Source organism: Herpailurus yagouaroundi, unplaced genomic scaffold (genome assembly GCF_014898765.1).
Source record: "Herpailurus yagouaroundi ecotype Mexico unplaced genomic scaffold, PumYag 29, whole genome shotgun sequence".
NCBI lineage: Eukaryota > Metazoa > Chordata > Mammalia > Carnivora > Felidae > Herpailurus > Herpailurus yagouaroundi.
The window spans coordinates 26,669,458-26,694,691 of NW_024412377.1; the positions used below are offsets into that span (position 1 = coordinate 26,669,458).

At 42.0% G+C, this 25,234-nt stretch overlaps 1 protein-coding gene across 2 annotated transcripts in view; it reads right to left on the reverse strand.

Annotated features, from left to right (window-relative positions):
• Positions 1 to 4,331: 4,331 nt before the first annotated feature.
• The window catches only part of ADAMTS12 (ADAM metallopeptidase with thrombospondin type 1 motif 12), a 332,472-nt gene continuing 311,569 nt past the window's right edge, over positions 4,332 to 25,234 (reverse strand). For both annotated transcript variants that reach the window (XM_040494910.1, XM_040494900.1), the window contains 3 exons: positions 22,742 to 22,885; positions 15,732 to 15,885; positions 4,332 to 7,999 (listed from right to left, as the gene is read on the reverse strand). In XM_040494910.1, the coding sequence (XP_040350844.1) occupies positions 7,821 to 7,999; positions 15,732 to 15,885; positions 22,742 to 22,885 (477 nt within the window). In that variant the 3' untranslated portion in view covers positions 4,332 to 7,820. The remainder of the gene's footprint in view (positions 8,000 to 15,731; positions 15,886 to 22,741; positions 22,886 to 25,234) is intronic.

Genomic DNA, 25,234 nt, shown 5'->3' on the forward strand with positions numbered 1-25,234 from the left:
TTGCAGTGAGGAACTGTGTCACACTGGAGGGACAGAGGGGGATGTCCAGGGGGGATTTTGACAGTGGCCAGATTGTAAGGAATCATCATGTCACAGAATATCAGAGCAGATCTGACTTCAAAGAGCACTGAATTCAGCCTTAAACATTTCCACAAAGAACGCTGAGGCAGGAGAGAGAGGCCCAGGGGGGCTGACTGAAGTAGCCCCCACAATTGAGGAAATGCCCTTGAAGTTTCTTATTTTATTTTAAAGACTTATATTTCATACTATCCACTATGTGTTTTACTTTATTTAATAAAATTCATGTATTTTTTTGAGAGAGAGAGAGGGGCAGAGAGGGAGAGAGAATCCCAAGCAGGCTCCATGCGGTCTGCACAGCAGGGCTCGATCCCATGAACCATGAGATCATGACCTGAGCTGAAATCAAGAGTCTGATGCTTAACTGACTGAGCCACCCAGGCACCTCATACATATTTTATTTAAAAAAAAATGCTTCTCTTCTCCCAACTTTGCAGCAAATTGATAATTCAGAAGCTGCATCATGTTTTCCCTGTGGTTTTTTAAAATTATTTTGAGAGAAAGAGAGAGCATGCGAGTAGGAGGAGGGGCAGAGAGAGAGAGAGGGAGAGAGAGAATCCCAAGCAGGCTCCATGCTCTCAGTTCGAAGCCCTACATGGGGCTCAATCTTCTGGACCTTGAGATCACAACCTGAGCTGAAATGAAAAATTGACGCTTAACTGAACCATCCAGGCACCCCTTTCCTGTGGCTTTAACAGCCCTCACACACCCAGACTTGTTTCACAAGTAGAGCTGTCCAGGCAACTGTTTGTTGCACTTGACCAGGTATCCTTTCCACGTCAGGCATGGTGTTGAGAACTGGGGTGTTAATGATAAATGCAAAAATGACTATTGCCATAAGGGAGCTGATCACACATCAGGAGACAGAAATGTAGGTGAATGCCGAAGACTTGCCCAAAGTCCACAACTTGGTGGTGGCGGAACAGACAGCATCCAGTTCTTCTGCTCCCAGTTTCGTATGTTTGGTCCCCACCACACTGCCTCTCTTTCAAACACTGGGAAGACCTCAGAAAGAGGATGAGTATCAGACATTAGTAAAGTGGAAACACTGGGCTCCTTAGCTTCAGCCCCTGGATCCTGCATGAAAGGGTGTTTCATGGGGCACATCATGTTCCCAAATACTGCTACTGAAAATTGCTGGAATGTTTCAAGTCCCTGTAATTAATTGTTGATTACTAGCTAAGATGGTTAGTTTAGCTCTCTGTGTTGGTTCTGAATGGATTATCAAGTTCAACTTCCAGAATAATCTTTCATCTCTCAGCTGCTAAAAGACTTTCATGTGTCTTCCCAGATCCTTCACTTGGCATCAACACAATTTTTGTTGAACACACACTGTGTGCTAGACAGTGAGCTAGGTTCCAGGAATAGAAATAACAAAAAATATTTTCCCTCCCCTCAAAGGGCTACATCTAGAGGAGTGGTATGTTGGTAAAAGAATTGTAAGTAGATCTTAGCCTGGAATTAAGAATATAGTGAGTGATGGTTAAGAGTTTTTCCCTGGATCTGTTCCAACCTGCTCTGAGGGATTTCCAGACCCTGCAAATTCCTCTCTGATAGTTTGGGAGCAACAAGAGAATGTCTCCTGTGGACTAATTCTCTTAATGACTTTCTCCCACAGCTTATTATTTTCCTGTCCTGCCACAACACAGCTGGCTATGGGGATGTTTCCTAGTTGTCATAGCAGCCAAAGAGGATGCTGTGCAGGGATGGTGCCAGAGGCACCACTGTAGATGGCATTTGGGCAGAGGACCCCACCCCCCACCCCCCACCCCCGGCTGGCTGATGTCTGATGCCCAGCTCCAGGCAGACTGTGCTGCTTCTTTGGGAATCCTTTGATATTATGCTGGTGCCAGGCACCATATGCAGAAGCCGCAGCACTGTCACTGAGGACCTCTAGTCCTGGCAACATCCCACAAAGCTGGTGATGGAGGTGTGCCAGCCTCTTCCACTAAAAAGAAGGGGCCTGGGGTTGTCCAGTGAAGGTGTGGGCAATGCTTGGTTGGGGAGTGGGCGCAGAAGGCAGGATCACTCTCATTAACTTCTGGTCTTGTTTTTCTACTCTTCCTGATAAGTCTTTTCCTTATGATCTTTAAAAAAATATCTTCATGCCCGGGTGGCTCAGTTAAGTGTCCGAATTTGGCTCAGGTCATGATCTTGAGGTCTGTGAGTTCAAGCCCTGTGTCAGGCTCTGTGTTGACAGCTCAGAGCCTGGAGCCTGCTTCGGATTCTGTGTCTCCCTCTCTCTCTTCCCCTCCCGCAGTCGTGCTCTGTCTTTCTCTCTTAAAAATAAACAGGTGTTAAAATAATTTTTTAATTAAAAAAAATCTATCTTCAATTAGGATTTCTGGAAAAGGTACCATTTTTACATAATACCTTCTCTGTTCCCCCACCCCCACATCTCTTCCCTTCATGCTCTTTTACCTCTCTCCCATAGAAACAAGAGGACTCAGTATTGGTAGTGTTGGGATATGCTTCTGGACCTTTATGACACCCTTGTCAAGAGCTCCTCCAAGTACAGGACAGAATGCTGCCATTGGTGAACATTTAAAGGCCATGGATACTTTTATTAACAGGTTAATGGGTTGAGAGATCCACCTCTCTCTTTCTCTCCCTCTCTGGCCCCCATCCTTCTTGAGCCTGAAACCTGGAGATGTAGAGAAGAATAGGAAAACTCTTTTCCATCTGCATCTATGGTATGCTCTCTAAACCAGCCTTATCCTTAGTAAAGGTGTTAATTTGATCTGGCTGATTACATCTGTTCTGTTTGGGTAGAAACCTCAGTTGGAGGAGGTTATTCCAAGTCCCTAAGATATCATTTTTCTATTTTATTTGCTTTTAGTTTATTGCCCCCAGCTCTAAGATCAAACACCTGAACCCCCAGGGGCTGATTCAAGACTCTTTTGGAGCTATACTCACAATCCTTTGTCCCCTCCATTAAGATGCTTTTTCAAGCTAATGTGCTTTGAATCCTGATAATTTTTTTTTCTTCTTTGAAGGTTTTCTGACTCACCTCATTGGTCCTCTTATGAGTTCTAAATTTTAGGGTGGGCTCAGTTTTACTCAACCCAGAAATGCTGCTACTCACTCCAGGGTGATATTGTTGTAGTACAGCTTTTCAACTTCGAAACTATTCACACTTTGAACCAGACAAATCTTTATTGGTTGGGGGGCTGTCATGTAGAATGTTTAGCAGCATCCTTGGCCTCTACTCACTAGATTCTTATAGCACTTCCTCCCCTCCCAATGTTTCCAGTCATTGTCAAATGTCTCCTAGGGACAAAATCATCCCTGATTAAGAACTAGTGTTCCAGAGGGGAGCCTGGGTGGCTCAATCAGTTAAGCATCCAATTTTGGCTCATCATGATCTCACAGTTCATGAGTTTGAGCCCAGCATCAGGCTCTCTGCTGTCAACAAGGATCCTCTGTCCCCCTCTCTCTGTGCCTCCCCCACTCATGCTTGTGTACTCCCATGCACTCTCTCTCTCTCTCTCTCTCTCATGGTGAAGGAGGAACAGAAAAGTGCCTCAGTCTTTCTGGCAGGGTTAGTGTAGGCTTCTTTGGTGAAACAGCATTTGAGCTAAGTTTTGTAGGATAAGAGTTACCCAGTCATTACAGAAAGAAGAGTTTTTAAGGTACAAACAAGGAGGTGTTCATGGCCCTCTCTGATGTCTTCTTGACCAAAAATGATTCCTACTGCTCCTATGCATGCCCTCAAACATCCTAGGCCTACAGATGTTTGGCTCTTGCCAGCCTCATTTTTACTCATTCCATTTGAATAAATTCCATGTCCCTATGTCCAAATTCTACTTTTGCTGGTTACACTTGCTATGCTAGGTACCATTTTGGAAGAAGGACTGGATTTCCAGAGCAAGATCCTCTAGAGGTGGGTTAGTTTGTCTTAAATGTTATGTCAACATGCTGGATAGATTGAGGGAATAGGTTATGCTGTGAACTGCATACACAGTTCTGCATACACTGAACCTGGTACTGAGGAGAATTTTAGGCATCACTTTGGATCATCATATGGTGGATTGTGTCAGCTGCATCAACATTCACAAGGGACCTATGTTCTACATCACCGGGGAGGTGACTCATCTGATGACATAATGATCTAGGGGTGGAGTAGGAAGAAATCTGCAAAGGAGTGTGGGAGGAAGAAGTTGACAGCATCCTCCTCCAGTTGTTAAATTCCAGGGCAATACTGGTGGGTGGTGGGAGTCTCATGGCAGGAGTAAATGTATCACATGGAAACATTGAGTTTAGCGATTTTATTAATGCTACACGATAGCAGGCTATGATTACACTCTGGCTTTAAATACTGAGGTACCCACCAAGGTACCCCTAAAGGAGGCTGGGCCTGGCAAAACAGCGTAGCATAGAGATGCAGGGAGAGCACATGGGTTGGGCCATATACATCATACAACCACTGTGGAGGACAGTCATGGGTAGAACTGTGCTTTGCAATGATTTTTTTAATGACATAACTTAAAATAATGTTAACACTAACAATATTTGAATTTTCAATACAACAAAATAGGAGTAGCATCAAATATGTTGGCTAAGTTGTAGCACCAGGCAGTTCACGTCATGTGGTCTCTCCCCTGAGAGTGAATCACTGTGCACCGAGCAGCAAATACACTGTCCCAGGACTTCATCTTAAAGTCAGAGGGAGAAGAGCTAAGATTGGCAGTCTCTGGGGTAGCAGGGTGTAGATTTTAGAATTTGAAGGATTTCAGCCAATTGATTGGGAAATTATAGTCTGAAACAGCATAAATCTCTCACATTGGTTTCAGAAACTTGATGAAGTAAACATTCATTAAATATCTGAAAGCACCGCATTGGGATGACTGCACCAGGAAAACCCATTGAAAAACAAGTCATTTCCACGAAGAGGCAATTGTTTGCATCCACAAAATTATTTCTTTTTTTGAAAAGTCTTCGCTGGTCTCTTGGAATATTTTCTCTTGGTGTGTTAAACTATGTTTCAGTGTTCAAGAATTCAATTCACCCACAACTTTCCAGAGAACAGTGAACTCTATCACTATGAAAGACAATGGAAATAAACCAAACTGGGTTTGAGAACCTCACTGTATTTAAGCACCAGACCCTGTGGTGGCCCCTCTGGCTCATGGCAGATGTGTATACAGCATGTCTTGCCACATTTCTCACTTGCCTGTTCAAGGTGGGAAGAAAGGAGGACGTGCACTAAATAAATCAACAATGCTGTTTGATGTTGTCCCCTGTGAACATCCAAGGAATGGTGAAGCTACCATCTAGGTTCTCGTCTTTAGAGTCTTTCTATTAAATCTGGGGCCTCTTTATGACTGCAAGCAGGGGGACCTGTCAAAACCCTGATGATCCAAAGATGAGTGTCAAGGTAACAACTGTGTCAGATGACTCTATCCTGGAGTACAGACTGACAGATGCCACACAACTATCTCACGACACAGCCTCCATACAGGCAGTGAACATCTGTGATACATGATTAGGGGCTCATTTCCTACCTTTACGAAACTGGAGAAAGCCCTAGAATGGAATATCTGGCCAGACCCTCCCCACATGTCTATCATCTTCTCTGCCATGTGGGTCATAAATAACACGGTCCATTTCGTGTATTGAGAAATCTGGCCTAGTTGAGTTTGCTGAGGTCAGTAGGAATCCAGGTTTGTTCCTGAGTTCTGGAAGACTGGTCATACCCAGGTCTCTGATGACATGCATAAACTGATGCTAGATAGTACAGTACCGGGTGAAGTTAAATCAACCTAGCTTGCTAAATTTGGCCCCCTGAAAGCCCACACTACACTTCGGGGACGGTCTCTGCAAACGGCCTCATTAGAAAAAATCAGGTTCTCCTCCACTCCTGTCACTAACCATTTAAGCCTCTTCTCTCTAAAACACATTTCACCAATGATTGTCATCTACCAGCAGTGTTTGCATTCAAAGAGAGAGAACACAAGACCATTATTATTGAGAAATAACCTCCCTGGCTTTAGGTAAATGTTTCTGCTTTCCTCCTGTTTCTGCTCCTTCTTAAATTTCATCCCAACCCCAGTGTTCTATTTTCCACAGGAATTTATCAGAATAATAGACATTAATGGTTTGAAAGAAAATGAAAAAGCACATAATATAAACATTTTAAGCTTCTAGTATCCAAGCAATAGAACTGGCATTGGCCAGCAACACCATCACACATTCAATAGATGTATATGGACTCGCCCACTTGTACATCTATCTGTATGTTTATATTAGTTCTGCCACCATCTAGATATTAGCACCATTATTCAATAGCACCATTCTGCTGAACGGATAGGTAATCCACCAGAGCTATGGGACACTACACTACCTGTGCATGAGTCTGGAATGTGCTACCCATTACCTGAAGTCCACATCCCTGCTTCCCGCTCTGTCAAGAACTGGTTCTGAGGGCTTCTTCCCTTTGAGGCCCTCCCTACCCACCCACCCACCCACCCAGGAAACTTGCCTTGTATTTGAGACCACAGCCTCCTGATTGGTGGTGAGAACGTCCAGAATAAGCATTCCAGCATTCATTTCACTTTTTGGGTCTCTCCTGACTGTTCCATCCCGGGAAACAGACCTTAAAACTAACTACTGGGTGTACTGGGTGTACTTAACCTCACTTTTGAGTTCTGTTTTTTTTTTTTTTTTCAAGACTAGAGGTGCGTTCCAAGTTCTTGTACTTAATACAGTTTACCTGGTTCTTTGAAATATTTTAATCTTGAGCACCATTTTCTGTCCTGGGGGTAGGCAGGTGTGTGTTGCAGCCACAGACCTGGCTAGAGTAGCTGTTGTGTGTAAACCCCCAGCAGTGGAAACACAGCTGGACCTGAACTGATGACTCAGGCAGGGAATGTGCTAGAGAGGAAACGTCAGACAGGAAGACTCATCTACTCTTCTGCAAAGGAAACGTATTTGCCAGGAAAGGGGGAAGAATAAAGATCCATGTTTCTTTTCTTATACTAGCAAGAATTTGATTTCTGCTCGTTTGCTTTTTAAGAGTTTTCATAGAAATTATCCTTGAGTCAGAAATGTCTTCTGTATAATTAAGCTAAATCTTTTACCTTTACAAATCTTATAGTTTCTGCCCATTTTCTCTTCTTCTTATATCTCCAGGCACACAAGGGAGTCTAAACAGCCCACATATGGAGTCTACAGTGATGTAGATGGAGTGATATAGCCAGCACTTTCTCTCCCTGACTCCGGTGAGTACTGGCTGAACAAAGTGGTCCTCTGCCTGGGTGAAGTAAAGGAATGTTCCTGAAAGCTCTCTCCCATGATGTATTCAACAACAGCTTCCCCAAGCAGGAAGGAAAAAAAGGATGGTTTCACCTAAGTAAATTAACAAGATTATTTGTTACCTGGATACATCTGGTTCTGTTTCTTGATACTCCTGAGGTAGTCTGGGAAAATCCTGGTGTCTTTGTTTTTATTTTTAAGGAGGGGAAAGACATCATGTCACTGACTTAGCTAATCTGGCACCTTTCCTGGGAGCCAATCCCAGGAGATGCCTGACTCTCCTGGATATCTCACCTGCCTGTCAGGGAACAGCAAGCTATCACAGTCCCACGCCTTTTGCAAGGATGTTTTGTGGCTAAAAAACACAGTGGATTTCGTTTTGAGCCAAAGTTGGGCCTGAGAAACCTCAGTGCAGTGGTCCCTGGGTCTAGAAAGTATACCATCAGCAGGTTGCTGCAGTCTGTGGTGGAGGGTGGCTTCCTTCTGGACTAGAATGCTTTGGGGTTTTTGAGCGACTGTGGCTTTCTTGGCCTTTGGGTGTGGACGATGTGTGTCTGGGGACATGAAAGGCAGCACTGAGCCCTCACAGTGGGCACAGAACATTTCTTCATGGTTTTTAGTGTTTGGCAGAAACTGGCTGATAACTTGTCCTTGGTGCAAAGTAAATCTGTGGAAGGAGAGAAAAATAAGAAAAAACAAAGATTATCCTTTGTAAGTGAATGAACACAACTTCTATTAATGGAAGATGTTATGCATCTACCAAGAAAGGTTTCATAATAATTCATAATAGTTGACATCCACAGAACACTGATTATGTATCAGACACTCTGCAAAGTATTTGTGTTAAACTGAACTCTCAGTCACAATTCTTCACTCCTGCGTAGCGGTGTCATATACATTCCCACCCTTGCCATGGCTGCCTGGTGGGTGTGAATACTTCTCCATTGCTTAACTTTGGGTTTAGCCCTATGACTTGCTTTGGACAATGTGACCTAAGTGCGCATGATCCTTGCAGGGCTTTGGGGGGTGCAGGAGGAGGAGCCTGCCCTGATGAGCTTCTGCTGTCACCGTGAGAAGGACATGGTTCATGCACCTAGTGGACCAAGGAGGATGAAAGATACATGGAACAAACCTAGACTGGACCTACAGCTTGCAGCCAAGACCAGCCAACCACAAGCTAGATCAGCTGACCCTCAGCTGATCTGTAGATGCTGAGCAAAATACACATGATTGTAGTCCCCAAGTTTAGAGATGTTTTGCTCTGCAGTATTGTTTTGCAACAGTTGAATGCAATGTTTCACATGCACTGCCTCATTTAATCATTTCAGCAGTACTATCGGGTAAAAATGATTCTTTCCATTACACAAATGAAGATGGTAAAGCCTATAGGAGTTAAAAACCTGCACAATGTTCCCTGGCTAGTAAGTGGCACAGCCAGATCTAAACAGAGACAGTTTTGACCCCAGAGCTTATGCTCTTATCAATCATGTTACTCAGAGCACCGAGCAATCACCCAGCTAGCCAACTAACCAATGTGTTCTGAGCATAGCTCAGCACAGCAAAGGATACAGGTATATAGAATGTGGTCGCTGCCCTCCAGAAATGTACCCGGTAGGTGAAGCCATAAGACATACACAAATAATTCCCCTGGATTCTAATCCTTGTTCTACTCTAACAGCTCTAGGTAATTAGGTTTCTCAATTTTTATTTTTCCTTTGTCCCTGCTCTCCTCATCCATGAAGCAGGGAATTTCTCTGCGACCATCAACACCACACATTCTAGGAGCAGTATTCAGACTGGACTGGTCCATGCAGTCCTGGGCTGGAAGAAATTCAGTGAGGCCCCAAATAGCAGATTTTTCTTCTACAAAGTGAAATTCAAACTTTGCCTGGGTGCCTCTCAGAGCTCTGGCTGCTTTTCCTTCTTCTTTCCAGAAGAGATTTGAATCATCTTGAAGAAAAACATTTTCACAAAGAGGCTGTTGTCCTTTGTAAATAGGACTGTCAGTAGAAATAAAAATTGAGGTAACATCGTCTTTACCCAAAATCCGTGACAGTATGTTTTCCTCTTTATACTTTCTTTCACCTTCAGGTCATGAGGGCAAAAAATGCTTTGTATCTCCTCATAACTCATCATTCCCTTGAATGCGCCTTGAATGTTTTTTTTTCCTTCTTGTGAAGAAATAAATGTCTTCTATTCGCTGTCAGAATTCTATTTTGTTTGCAAGTTTTAACAGCACTTGGGAATAGGCAACACACAATGTGCCTAGATCCCCCCAAAATCTTCACTGTTGATTCTTTTCTTCTTCAGGCCCCTTCCCTAAGCCTATTATAAAATTCCACAGGAAACTTTCTTAGGTGCTTTCACGTTTCAGGAAAGGCACACATTTCAGCCAGGGATTCCTACTGTGGAATAGGAACTGGAGGTCCTCGTCTCCCTCATCTCTGCTAGAGCGGCCAGTATTCTCCTTGAGGGCTGGCCCTCCATCATGTGGACAGCTGTTCAGAATGAGACAAAGATTCCTCTCTAGGCTACTGGCTTTGGAACAGGGCCAGCATGGAAGCCTGGGTGTCACAGGTCTGCTCCAATTTCTCAGTCAGTATCTCCTGAAGCCCTTGTGGACGGTGGATGGAAGAGGTGCATATGGTGTAGCTCCCGGCCCCATGTTCTCCCTGCCACGGAAATGTGAGCACTGAGGTCACCTTGGGAAAGGAAGAAGACAGAGGAAGTGCGAAGGCTCAGCTTGCATCCCCTTTCTCCACAAAGCCTCTTTTGGCCATGCTGCCCCACGTGGATCCCTTCTGTCTCAGTCTCCGAACTTGTATTACTATTGCAATATTTGCTCCAACATGCTACTACATTCCATCTTGAACTCTTCTATAGTGATGTGAGTCTTTTTTGTGAGGGCTAAAGTGTGACCTCTCAAGCATGTCTACCATTATAGAACAGGCTTCCTAGAGGCTCCCAAATCCCTTAACGTATTGTGGGCTGAATTGCATCCTCCGAAGTTTTAGTGTCTCCCAAAGTTGGAGTCCTAACCATTGGTACGTGTGAATGGGACTTTGTGTGGAAATATTTCTTTGACGATGTAATAATGACATATATGAAGATGAGGTCACATCAGAATAGGGTAGACCCTTAATGACTGGTGTCCTTAGAAGAAGAGGAGACAGGTACACATAGTGAAGAGAAAACCACATGAAGACACTGACATCAGAGGGAGATTAGCCATGTGATGATGGGGGCAGAGATTGAAGTTATGCAGCTACAAGCCAAGGAAAGCCAGGGATTGCCAGCAACCACCAGAAGCTTAGACAGAGAGCATGGCCCTGTTAAGACTTTGATTTTGAACATCTGGCCTCCAGAACTGTGAGAATACATTTCTGTTGTTTTAAGCTATTTAGCTCCTGGTAGTCTTTTATGGTAGCCCTAGGAAAGTAATGCACCCACCCTCCTATGACAATAATAATAACAGAAATACAATTTATTAAGCACTTACCAGATCACCAGACAATATACTTCACATATACTGCCTTATTTGAGGCACGTAGAAATTTACTTGTAGGTATAGCTATTCTTCTTTTAAAAACAGAAGGTTCCAGAGAGGCTTGGTAACTAGACCAACATTGATTGCATAGCTGGTATGTAGATGGTGGCTGGAATTTGAATGTTGTTTCATTGCTTCTAAAACTCGGACACCAAGGGAATGAATCTCTTGTACTGGTGATAGGGGAGGAGGAGGGCACATGGACAGATCTTCCTTGAAAAGAACATCCTCATTTGCTCACAAGGGGCCCCCTATTGTCAGGTTAGGTCACCTATGTGACTGACAGAGGCTCAACGATGCCTGGTGTTCTTGCCTGATCTTGGGAACCATGAGATCACAAAGTCTGCTTTTCAATGGTCTTCAGAACACTGGGAGCATGCTGGATCCTGGGGTGCTCCTGTTTGAGAGTGGGGAACTTGAAAGACGAGTGGAGGATAGAGGTGGCCTATATTGGGAGTGTGTTCCAGGCCTGTGTTTAGCAGCTCATTTAGATAATGACCATGAGCCCAACATCATGGCATGGCTTAACTGCACAGTTCTCTTTATTATAATAAAACAATGAAGGCTTGTTGTATTCATCAGCAAACTGGATCCTGGCCGAAGCACACACAATGCTTATAATTAGGGGCGACTTGGAGAGGAGATCTCAATTTGCCTCTGCCTGTTCAACAGAAACCACGCTTGGAAATTTAAAGGGACACGTATAAGCTTGTTTCTTTGTTGTCAGCTGTGTCTAGGTTGAAAGGATAATATTTTTCCCATAGAAGAAAGTTTAAAAACGATTTCAGTATTGCTGACAAATTCAGTTTCTGTCAGAGTTTGGGTTCCTTGAGGCCAGGGGCTGTATTGTACTCATTTCTGTCCCCTCGGTTTTTAGCATTTGCCTGAGACATATGTTGTGATCAGTAATATTTGCTGAATAAATGAAAACACAAAATTCTATTCATCTGGAAGAATATTCTTGAGTAGAAAGTTTGCTGATTCTAATGTTCATTTGTAGCAACTCTGGGTCCAAGTACTGTGTTCATTACTTTCCTTATTCTTTTTCTTGCCTTCTCTACCCCTCATTCCCTCGTTAAAAAACAACAACCCAGGAATGGTGCACATAAGAGCTTTGCTTTTGTTTTATAATCATTATGAATATAATGCCTAGAATATACTTGATAGTACATATTTCTGGATAAATTTTTAAAAATTTGTTAAATCTTTAAATTAATTTTTTTAATCTTCTAGATACTTAGAAAGGGTTTAATAGTCTCTATATGGAAATGGTAGTTCTGATTTAGAATTTAAATCATTAACAATTTTGATGGCATCTAAAGGAATTAAAATGGCCTGGAGGAAAGCAAACCTTATGTGGAATTCATACCTGATTCTACAGGATGGACACAGGGTGTATGTTTACTGTGATGGCTGGCTGACTGACAAGAATCCAGGCACCGAATGACTTATTTTCAAAGCATTTTAGAAGGCTCAGGGGTCAGGGTTGGTGGTAGATTCTTTAAATCAAGGAATTTCTTGAAGCTGCTCTTTATGTTGTTTCTGTATGAGTAAGCATGGCTCTGCCTTCAGGAGAAGCTAGTAATTATCTTTTGTTGCCCTGATAATTGTTGAGGTGAGTGGAATTCATTGCTATTTGTATCCACTGACACCCAACTATTAGTCACCATCTTCTCAGTGTGAGATTTCAAGATAAAAATACCATGTATGCATTTCACCTAGTTTTGATTATTGAAGATGGCGCTGTCCAGTGATAAGACAGTTAAAGACTATCTATATAGAGTTTAAAAATAACAGCCCACAACACTGAGCATGGTCAATCAAGCCTTTTTGCTGCTTCAATTATATAAAAATCAATACAATACAGACAGATACTATATCACCTTAACATTTGAAAAACACGGTACCATAGAAGGTGATGAGATGACACAAAGGGAAGAGGGTCTCAAATTGGCTCCTTGATCTAGAACAGGGTGCTTCTCAAACTTTAATGTACATCCAAATCACCTGGGGATCTTGTTTAAGTGCAGATTCTGATAAATGCAGTAGATCTGAGGTGAGGCCTGAGACCCTGCATTTCTAACAAGCTCCCAGGTGATACTGGGGCAGCCAGTCCAGGGACCAATAACACCTCTGAAAATGAGCGTTAGGTAGTAGCTTCTTTCGGAGTTTCAAATAAAGTCAATGATAGCCACCCCCAAATGTAAGTTAGTCAGAAAGAAGTTGCGCGTGACAATCACATCTAAAGCATTTTCTCCCTCAGTGTATTACATTCAGAATTTCCAGCTAAGATCTCCCTCTTGGCTCTGCATCTGTGTAGAAAACCAATCACAGGACACTCCTACCCAAATGATTCATAGTCACCTCAACAAACATGTCCTAAACAGAACTCATTTCCTTTCCTCATTCTCAAACCCACTCCTGGGGGGGCTTGTCTCAGTGAATGGCAGCCTCCTCTACTCAGCTGCCCAGGTTGGAAATCTGGGCTTATCTTCCCTGTTATTCCCCCAGGAACAGAGACTTGCCAAATCTTCCTGTCAAGTAGTTCCTGAATCCACTTACTTCTCCCTACCTGCACACCACCCTAGTTCATGCCACATACATCTATGGCTTGGGGGACAGCTGCAGTCTCCTGAATGGTCTTATCTATCTTCCACATGGCAGCTGGCATGACTTTCTCATCTCCATGTCCCTGCTTGGAATACTTCAATGCTCCTTCTGCTCTAGGATAAAGTCCACACTCATCCGCATGCATCGCAAGCTCCAGCTTTGCTTTCTACAGTTCCTAACTTCCCATGACCTTCATACTTGAGTTAGACTCCTGTGCCATGACATTGTATTCTTCCTGGTTACTGCAGAAACAGAAAGCCCGTCAGGAACCTCTTGCGTGACCTGTCTACACATCGTTCACTTCCTCTACAGGTCTTCCCTGCTCTCCCCAGGTCCCAGTCCATGCCCTTTCCAAGAACTCCTGTAACATTCTTACCTCCCTTATCAGGGTCACTGGATTGCAGCTTTGTTCCTTGTTTGACATTATGTTTAGCATGGAGTCAGTCAGGGCCCAACAAATATTTGCTGAATACGTGCATGATTTGTAAACACGCAACCTCTAAGGAAAATCTCAGGGTATGAATTCTAATGGCAGTCTCCATTGAATGCCAGTCCCCTCAGTACTTGGAAGGAGGCAAGGAACAGATGAACAGAACACAGGCTCCACTACCACTAATCTCTAACAATCTTTAGAAAAATACCACCACTATGTCTGACCCACATGCTGGTTTTTCACTTAGCTAATGACGTCTAATAGTCAGTTCTATAAATAGGGACAGAGTAAATTCAGTCTGACCATCTAAATCGCAATTTCAGGACTACATCTACAGGAGGTACCCTCCGCTTTGTAATGGATGTAAGTAGACTATCAAAAAATCCTCTCTTTGCCTGAAAATCTCCTCCCTAGGTTTTTAACTTAATTTTAAAATCTCACATATTAATGAAGCCCCAAATACCAATGAAACAGACATTAGAGTTCATGCTTATGCTTGAACCCATTCATTCATAAATGGATAGAAGAAAGCGTAGTCTATTGAAATGAAGTTAAGTTGCCCAAGGGAGGTAACTGAACTGGTTTGTTGATGGAATTTTTTCTCTTTTTAAAGGCACTTAATACCTGCTGTTTAAAATCTTCACAACAACTTCAGAAAGCTTGTATTATTATTCTCTTTATATCCAAAAGGAAACAGACTCAGAGTGTTAAACAATTTGCCAAGGTCACAGATAGAAAGAGGCTGCTACTGGATGCAAACCCATTGCTGTCTGATTCCAAAACTGGATTCTTTTCACCCCCGAGGAAGTGACACATGTGAGGAGAAGACCTGGCTTGGTGCTCTGGCTCTGAAGTCAGCCCACCGGGTCTTCATGAACGGGCCACTTAACCTTTCCAGGCTGCAGCTCAATGGACTTAAATGACGAAGGTGACCATACATTATTCATATCGGGATGCTTTCGGAAAGTGGAAGTTGAATGTAGCAGGTAACAGTGATCTTCCTCTGTTCAGGTGTCCCTCCTTATGTTTTTTGGTCCATTTTCATGTGTCACCCCAATCCCCTACCCTGCTAAGTCCCAGCATCCCTGTTCTGTAGCCTCTAATGCCCAGTGATTCTTGCTCTTTTGGAGGACTGCCCACAGACCCTCCTGGAGTTGCTTTGTCTCTCCACGTAGAGAGCTTTTAAGACCTGCGAATTCACTTTCCCCAGTGTAGCCGTTGGCCAATGTGAAGAGTGTGGGAGTGTGAACGTCCAGCTCACAGGCCTCAGGAACAGACAGATCTGACACATAGCTTACACCCTAGAGCTTCCCTGTGGGACCAGTCTGAAACAGCAGCCTGGCTGTGCTTTTGCCCTCTTTTGTCTTGCTTCTCCTATTCCCTTAATGGTTTTCCTCAGGAGCACTTCCTAAATGAATCCCTTGCACACAAATTTGTACCTCAGAGCTGTTTCTGTGGAACCTGACCTAAGCCAGTGGTGCTGGATTGATAGAGACAGCCGTTCACCACTTGACTGATTTCCTGAGAAAGGCTGGAGCATCTCTCAGAAATTTCTGAAAAAACAGAAGTGATTCTCATCTCTGTGGGATGACATCAGTGTGAACGTGCTTTGAGACGGGAAAATTAAAGAGATAATCCCTCAAGGATCACCAGATCAACAGACAGCTTGCTCTGAGTGGAGCTGGCTGGCCTCTTCAGCATTAAGATTCTTCGCTCAATAAAGGGGACTAAAATTATCCACAGTCGATTCATACAGGACACCTTATTGATGAAATGTTCTCTCCCCCCTGGGCAAAGGCGTTCACCCACCAGCACTCTTCTTGCAGGCCTGCAGGCTGCACTTCTGGACTTCTGGAGGTCTGACTTTGTGATCACACACGCATCGGTCTTCAGTTGTGTTGTCTTCTGAGGAGACACAATGCACAGTCCTCTTCTGAAAGCCCCCTCCACAGGAAGCAGTGCACTGAAAAAGAGGGGTGCACAGAGAGTCACGGTTCTTCCCTGGGACCACCAGGGGGACTCTAGCAGAGCACCTCTAGCCCCACCATACTCAAGGAGGGGACAGTCTCGATTATCAGAAATCGTTCTGAAGGAGTCAGAGAATAAGGCACTACAAATTTGGAGATGTGAATTTAGGCAGAGTCTATACTACTGACTGTGTGGATTGAATTTAACTTAATTGACTGTTGGGTTCTCTGAGGAATGTGGACAAAGTCTGAAATACAAGCAAAATAGAAAAAGATTTCATTTCTAAGCCCTGGTGCCTCAGAAATCCAGTTTCTCTGAACTAGATTTGACTTGGGGCTGGGAATCAGACATGAAGAAAGAGAAGTAGGAGAGGAAACCATGAAAGAATGGAAAGAGAATCTGGAATGGGTCCAGCTGGACCATGTATGGCCTCAAGCCACTCACAAGATTTTATCGCAGTGTCATCCAGTGGCTGCCTGGAAGCAGAAAAATTTTTTTATTTTGTCTATATATTATGAAAATATATAATATAAATGTATGTAATATATTAAAATATAATATATAAATATTTATATTATATATATTAAAATATATATAAAATATATACTATAATATAATATATTATACACACACACACATACACAACATAAAATTCATTATTTTAACCATTTTTAAGTATATAATCCAGTGCCCTAAGTGTATTCTCATGGTTGTGCAATCATCACTTCTATCCATCTCTAGAACTTTTTTGTATTTCCAAATTGAAACTCTGTACTCATTAAATAAGAGTTCCCCATCTTCCACCCTCACCACTAGCCCCTGGCAACCACCAATCTATTTTTCATCTTTATGAATTTGACTGTTGTATGTACCTCATATAAGTAGAGTTGTCCCTGGATTACTTCAGTTAGCATAATGTCTTCAAGTTTCCTCTGCAATATAGCATGTACCAGAATTTCTTTTAAGGTGGAATAATATTCCACTGTATGTATATACCACATTTTGTTTATCCATTCATCTGTGGATGGACACTTGGGTGCTTCCGCATTTTGGCTATTGTGGACCACAGACACTCTAATGACTAACATTCCACTTCAACATTTTCTTTCTTATATAATTAAACTTCCCAGAGGGCAGAAACCAGAAATAACTACTGAGCTGATCTTGAGTAAATAAAAGTGTGCAACAGAAGACAACAGGAAGAACAAGGGCAGTTAATCAAGCCAGAATTTGATCAAGAGTCCTGGACCAGGATTCTGGAGATGGGCTTTTCCACTCACTGCATATTGTTCTGGATCAAACACTCAACCACTCTCTTTCTTCCCCTGTAAAATAAAGTTGTTACATAAAGAACAAATGACTTCCTTTCCTACTTTCTGCTCCTAAGGGTCTGATGGAACAAGGCTGGGCTGGTCCAGGGTGCTGAAGTCCTGCTGGCCCTCTTGTCCAGGGCAGATAAAGATGGAAGAACTAATTCCAAGCCAAGCACAAAAATGAGCAGAGAGGTCACTGTCCATGCATTAATTAGTCAATTAAAATGACTTGTGATAAAGAAGATGCATGAATTTGTGTTGGTACTTAATTGGAGGATTAAGCAGGAAGCACGGTTACTGATTTGGGTTTTGTTAATTGTGGTAATGCGGTCAGTTTGGGGTTTTAGAGAGAAGGTACACCTCTTTTAATGCTGAGTTCCACTTCTTTGGAACCAGTGATAATAAGGAATCTTTGTGTAGAACTGAGAACCCCAAAATAAGGATGCGGCTTAGCTCCCAGCTAAGGCTACTGAGTAACTGAATTGACCATACCCTAAGGTGAACTGCACACTAGTCTCATTCAGTCCTGGATGCCTTATCCAATCAGAGCCCAAGGGTTCTCTTCAGCTTAAGCTGGCCTGTTTGGAAATGTTGACTCCCAGGGCTTAGCAGATGATCAGCAAAGACTCACTCTGTGTGAAGCTATAAAACTCTGTTGTTGCTACCACTCAACCAACATAGATGGATTGGAGAAATATGAAAAGGAGGAACCATTAGATGTTTCAAAACTAATGCAAGCATCTTCACTGAATAGTTTTCTTACACTTACTACTAATATATGGTGGGCACAGTTCTAAGTGCACAGGAAATATCCTTGAGTTCAGTCCTGGTAGCAACCATGTAAAGTAAGATTTTTTTTATTTATTTTTTATTTATTTATTTTTTTTGGCTTTTGCTAACATAGAAACAGGTCCACCTCTCTTCTGACTTTCCTTTCTCTTACAGAATTTAACGGGCATGGAGACTCACGTTCTTCAGATTTGGAAATTTTTCTTGTATTAATTCTTTGATTGCCTCATTTCTATTCCATCTCTATTCTCTCTTTCTGAAATCCTATTTCAATTTCATACCTCCCGGTCTGATCCTCTAATTTTCTCATCTTTTATTTATTTTTTATTGCATTTTCTTTTTGTATTTTCTTGAGAGATTTCTTCACATTATTTCCCCAACCTTTCTACTTACTTTTTTACCTTTCTACTATAAAAATACTTAAGATCTCTTTATATTCTCTGAGTACTCCTTTTATATAGCTGCAATAGGAAGCTAGGTCACGGGTGTAGTCTCCTATTTCTCTGAAGAAATTAATTATAGTTTTTTGGGGGGAAGTTTGATGTTCTTTTCAAGGTCTCTGTTCCTTGGAGTTTCTTTTGTTCCGTTTGTTATTTTGTCCTTGGTGTAATAGGTTTTCTTAAATGTCCAGTAATCCTAGCCTATCTACTTAAGATGAGGTAACTATGAGCTGACTGGAAGTTCCATGGATGGCAGTTATTGTGAAGTGGTTTTATATAAGGTGATCAGGAGGAGATCTATTATATGAATTTTTTTTTTCTCTTGAGGACAACCCAGTCCCTTGCCTTTGTGGAGCTCTGTTAGGGAAAGGAGGACACAATTTACTGAGTGTATTTTCACGTAACCATTGGTGAGATGAGCTCTTTTGTTCCCACCAACTGTGACTGATTCCAAGGTCTCTCTTGGTTTACTTCTCCCGCAAGAAGACCTCCAGGCTATGGTCAGGAAGTAGGAAAGCTCTAAAGATCCAACTGTCTCTCTTACAAACTTTCAACCAACTCTCCATTTTCCCCTACCTTCACTGCTGCCTCAGAAGCTGCCTGGAAAATTTCTGTGCTATAGACAGTTTTTAGCTTTCTCTGGCATGCAAAGTCAACTATATGTTTGCCTATCTGGTTCTAGCTTCCAAAATTTTATTGATTCCTTCTCTGATATTGTCTTCTATCCTCTGGTCTTTGTGGATTTGAGGTGTTTTTAATTTTTTTCTCTTCTATTTAATGCAGTTTGGGGAAGAGAGGCAAATGTGTATGTTCAATTCATCCACATGTGTTCCCTGGGCTCCGTAATTCGTGTTTTTCACTTGATAATAGATCTCAGAGGTCAAGAGTAATTCCAAAGCCTGGCTTGGTCAGTGTTGCCACCTTTCAAGCCCCCTATTCTTTGATATGCGCAATTGATGAATTTTTGACAAATGGCTCTTCCAAGGAAACTTTAACTCATGTCCACCTCCAAAATGCAGTAACCTCTAACTCTCTTTAAAGAAACTTTGAGGGGCACCTGGGTGGCTCAGTCGGTTAAGTGTCCAACTTCGCCTCCAGTCATGATCTCACGGTTCATGAGTTCAAGCCCCACGTCGGGCTCTGTGCTGACAGCTCAGAGCCTGGAGCCTGTTTCAGATTCTGTGTCTCCCTCTCTCTCTGACCCTCCCCCATTCATGCTCTGTTTCTCTCTGTCTCAAAAATAAAAATAAACATTAAAAAAATTTTTTTAAAAATAAAGAAACTTTGAATTTCTGTTGTTAGGAATTTTTACAACTCAGAAATATAGTTCTACCTCATTCTTAAAAGGGCTGTACTCTAATAAATTAATAGACTGACCAGTTCTTCTATCAAAGGATATTAGGTTATTTTTAGGAATTGCTGTTACAAACAACATGGAAATGAACATCTTTATCATCATCTAGGATTATGTTTGATGGAATATTTGTGGGCTAAATTACTACAGGTAGAACTGCTGTGTCAGTCTATGTAGTTTAAATTTCTCGTTGATTTTAATACTTTCCGTTCTAACTCCAGACACATTATTATAAAAAAATGTGCTGGAAATTTGACTGAAGAATAACAACCACACAGAACCTCACAATTTACAATTTAGCTTTCTCTGGCATGCTAAGTCAACTGTAAGTCTGCCTATCTGCTTCTAGCAGATACTACCTGAGTGCCAAAATGAGAAGCAGACCATATTATAGGTAAATGGAGAGGGGAGGGGGTGTTTTTGACAATTTTCTTTCCTCACTTAGTTCCCTAAGAACAGGATATGCTTCACACATCATTATTATAATATTTACTGGGCTATCATTATCTTTCTTGCCAAAAAGAAACTGTTGAGCTAAATAATAAGGTACAAGAGCCTCAGGGAATTGACAGACTTAATTCATCCGTAGGGGTGCCTGGGTGGCTCAGTCAGTTGAGCATCTGACTCTTGGTTTTGGCTCAGGTCATAATCTCATGGTCCATGGGTTTGAGCACCACATTGGGCTCTGTGCTGACAACATGGAGACTGCTTGGGATTCTCTGTTTCCCTCTCTGCCCCTTCCCAGCTTGTGCACTCTCTGTTTCTCAAAAATAAATAAACAAACAAACAAATAAATAAATAAATAAATAAATAAATAGGTATTTTAAAAAAATGTTCATCTGTAGTTGTTAATCTTCTATGGGATTTTGTGTTCCTGAATGGGGCCAAAGTTATAACATTTTCATAATAGTTCACATGGTATGAATTATTTTCTTCTAATGGTCACATTTGATTTGATTAGTGATGCTTATATTGTTATATAGGGTTCCAGGGTATTTTTGAAGAGCTTAATCCTGAAACACATATTTATTTGTTGGGTAAAGTCTTTTCAGGTTTTGAAATCAAAGGTGGATGAAGAAAATTGGTTTTGGAATAGCTGAATTTCTAGTGAACAGGAAATAAAGTCATTTTCCAAGGGAGATGCCAAATGTAAAGTGATTAAATTATATTTACATGAAAAAAAGTAAAATTGCATGTGACATTTTCTGTTGTTCACATGGCCCATGGGGACAGGGTGAAAGTCAGCTACTGGCCCTGGCACACAGTTCAGCAGGTTGCAAAAACAAAAGCTTGTCTTGACACCAGTATCTTCTTTGGCAATTCATTATGAATCAGTATTAGATGCCAATGAAGATAGGGAATCGATAGAAAATATGATGTGCCCTGTCTACCTACTGAAGTGGTTGACATCGTTCTTCTTTGTCTACTGGAAATTTTTTAAGCTATGAATATAATAAAATATGCATTTTTAATTTTTTGCAGGCTAAGTGATTAATGGACAATGTTCCTTTAGCAATAATAAATCATCTTGTTCTTCCTGGATTTGAGCAGGTATTATCCAGAGACCAGCACAATCTTGAGTTGGATGTACCAGTAGAAGCCTTTTTCAAGAGTACTTGCCAGAGTGTGAATTGATTATAGCTATGCAGGAGCAACTATACAGCAATGAACAGTGAGAATCACTAAGGGTATAGCAGCTTAAAAATATCTGGGGGCATTATGTTTGTCAAAATACTGCATTGGCCTGTGTTATAACTATCAAAATATACTTAAACAAGAACAAGTTTTACATTACAAAATATTAACAGTTGAGGGATTTGTATATCAGATCCTCTTGGCTCCCCTTGTTCCCCAGCTGTTGGCCATTGATCTGCCCCAGCTGAGATGGTAACTAACTTCATGAAAGCATAGTCTATTGGCCTGCACCTCCTATGCCCATGCTGTGTGCCTCTCACCTCTTGATTCTGGGCTTTTCTGGCTGAGACATGCAACATGGTGGGGCCTGCCCAATGCCCACACATGAATAGCCCAAGACAACAGGGGATATTAGCCATCTGAGAGAAGACTTTTTACTCAATCCTAAGAGATAGGAACCAGTAAATCATCTTCTCCCTTCTTGCCGCTGGACAAACTACCCTAAGAGAGTTCATATAGCTAGCTTTTTGAAGGTCTTCTTTTGAGAGCAACCAGTTGTTCCTGACACCAAGCAACAGTCAGTTAGGACAAGTGGTCAGTCTGGTAATGCACCACCTCATATTTGATCCATTCTTTCCCTGTCTCCTTCCTCTTTCCTATCACCCCTGATTTTCTGGTATTATATTTCCTAATAAAGTGTTAGCTTTGGTCTTAGGACTCTGTTTTCTAGAGAATTCAGGATATGACAAATCAAAGTGCTGGGAGAATCTGTCTGTGGGAGGATTTTCTTTGTTTTCAGGGTCACTGATACAGTTATTTTTATAACAAACTTTGTGACAATAATAAATCTTTCTCTCATTTACAGTTTGTTTGTTTGTCTCTCCATCAAACAGACTGGCCATCTGGCAAACTGATCTGTGAATTGACAAGATCTGAAACTCAGGAAATCAGGCTAAGCCTCCAGCTTCAGGGCATTAACAACTCCTGTTTGCTTCAGGAAAAGCCACAGGATCCAAGGTATTGAGACCCAAAACTGCTTTTCTTTGGGCTTTGTGCCTCTGAGATCATGTTGGTATTTGATCTGCTTTCTATTGAATGCATTTGAAGTTTTCTCTTCAAGACAGTAAACATTGACCGCATGTCAGCAAGGATCAATTTTCAGCAGATTTAGAGGAATTAATGGCAGAAGAGTACTGGAACTAAATCAATGGATTTGCTGAACATTTTCCATGAATATATATTACCTTGTAAATCAAAAGAAAAGAAACACTATGTTTTAAAAGACTAAAATAAATTGAAGAGACTATAACCGGCTCTTACCAGGTTCCAGTTCCCAGTGGCCCAGTGACAACAAGGATGGCTGTTGCAGGGTGCGGTGGATGTGGGCCTTTTCGTCCAGTCACAGAGACCTCCTAGACAAATCACTCCTCTCTCCTGAACTCCACCTCCACAGGACCTGGAACACTGATATATCACAGGGACGAGGTTAGGTAAAGATCACATGGTGATATTTTCAGTGATAAGAGAAGACCTTTTTATTATCATTTGTGTTGCATACAGGATTAAGAATATTAGTATATATATTGGAATCCGCAACATATATGCCAGGTTCCTCACAGTGACCAAATGGCAGTGGTGAAACAAAACTTAGAGAAAGGAGATTGAAAAAGGACATTCTAAGGATATGAGGAAGAGAAAAAAAATCAGAAGATGCCAAATAGTTTGATGGAAAATAGTATGCCAAACAGAAGGGATATTGGTTAAAAACCTAAATGAGAGGTCATGGCAGAATAGACATAATGTTATTTGCATTTTGCCTTCTGGCACAAGTATCTATAAACCAAAATGTAAAATGTAGATGTTTTTCTTGTGACTAGTTGACAGTCCAAACATGGACACATTTGCAATACGATTATGTTAATCTCCTCTTACGATGGGATTCAGTCTTCCTTACCTACTACATAGAACTTTATTTTTTTATTTATTATTTTTTTTTTTAATTTTTTTTTTCAACGTTTATTTATTTTTGGGACAGAGAGAGACAGAGCATGAACGGGGGAGGGGCAGAGAGAGAGGGAGACACAGAATCGGAAACAGGCTCCAGGCTCTGAGCCATCAGCCCAGAGCCCGACGCGGGGCTCGAACCCACGGACCGCGAGATCGTGACCTGGCTGAAGTCGGACGCTTAACCAACTGCGCCACCCAGGCGCCCCCTACATAGAACTTTAGAACTAAATATGTCCATATCCAGAATAGGGAAATTGATGGGTTTGCCCAGGAGTCTGATGCATTGGCTGTCATGCTCACAAGATAAATTTGAGACGACAGGCTGGATTCCTAAAGGGATACAACTCTAAAATGTGTCAGGTTTTTGCTCACTAGTATAATTTTATAAGATCTATTGTCTCATTTTCATAAGGTTTCTAGGAGGAAATTACATAATCCATCAAGAATCTTTGAAAAATACTTTGAGGGGCACCTGGATGGCTCAGTCAGTTAAGCGTCCAACTCTTGGTTTCAATTCAGGTCATGATCTTGTGGTTCATGATTTCAAGCCCTGTGTCAGGCTCTGCACTGTCAGTGCAAAGCCTGCTTGGGATTCTCTCTCTCCCTTTCTCTCTCTGCTCCTACCTCACTTCTGCATGAGCTCTCTCTCTCTCAAAATAAAGAAATAAACCTTTAAAAAAAGTACTTTGAGGGATGCCTGGATGGCTTGGTCATTGAAACATCTGACTCTGATTTCGGCTCAGGTCCTGATCTCATGGTTTGGTTGGTGAGATCGAGCCCCATGTCAGGCTCTGCACTGACAGCATGGAGCTTGCTTGGGATTCTCTCTCTGCCCCTCCCCTGCTCTCTCACTCTCCCTCTCTTTCTCTCAAAAATAAATAAACATGAAAAAAAATTTTTTTAAAGAATCTTGAAAAACCTTTATTGTATGGTAACAACAACAACAAAATAATTATGGTTGCCAACATCTCCCCCATTATATCAGGCATGACATATGTGGTGGTACCATAGGAAACAGGGTAATTACATATAATTAACCCTTTCTGTTCAATAAAAGAACTAAGCTATTGATTTCATGGTATTCCAACTTTGAGAGTCAACATGGATTTTTCCCATTTATTCTATCTCTTTTTAATCCTATCTGAGGAGAGAAGGGAGGGATTCCCCCATTGGAGATCATTCTACCTACACATGTACATATAGATTCAGGGCCATCTGGCCAAGTAATATCTAGGAAAGGAGGTGAAGAAAGTGTAAACCAGTGATTCTCCAAGTGTGGTCTCCAGACCAGCAACTTCAGCATCTTCTAGATACTTGTTAGAAATGAAGAATTCAGGCTCACCCCCCCCCCCCCGCCAGACCTCCAAACTAGACAATCTGGGAATGCGGTCCAGCCATCTGTGTATTAAGAAACCCCCAGGTGATTCTGAAGTGAGCTAAAGTTTGAGAACCTCTGGTGTAGGGACATTCTCACAGCTGAAATGCCTCTTCCATGCAGGCAGTATGGGCTGGCTGACATACCAAAGGGGCCCACAGTCTCATGATGGCAGTCTGCTAGAGAGTGTGTATAGACAAGGCAGCATCATGCATCAGGGAAAGCACCTAAGGATGCTCAGACCCTCAAAAGCTCAAGAGAAATATTTTTGCATTTCCATGTCCTCTGCTTCCTCAGAGGGAAGTCTTCCAACTGTGTGGTTTACTCAGAACAGAATACTACTTTAGAAAGGAGGGTCTGGGGAGACCTCTCCCCAGTGTCTGATTAGGGCTCCCAGAAGCTACTGAGGAAGCATAAAGAATACATCTTTT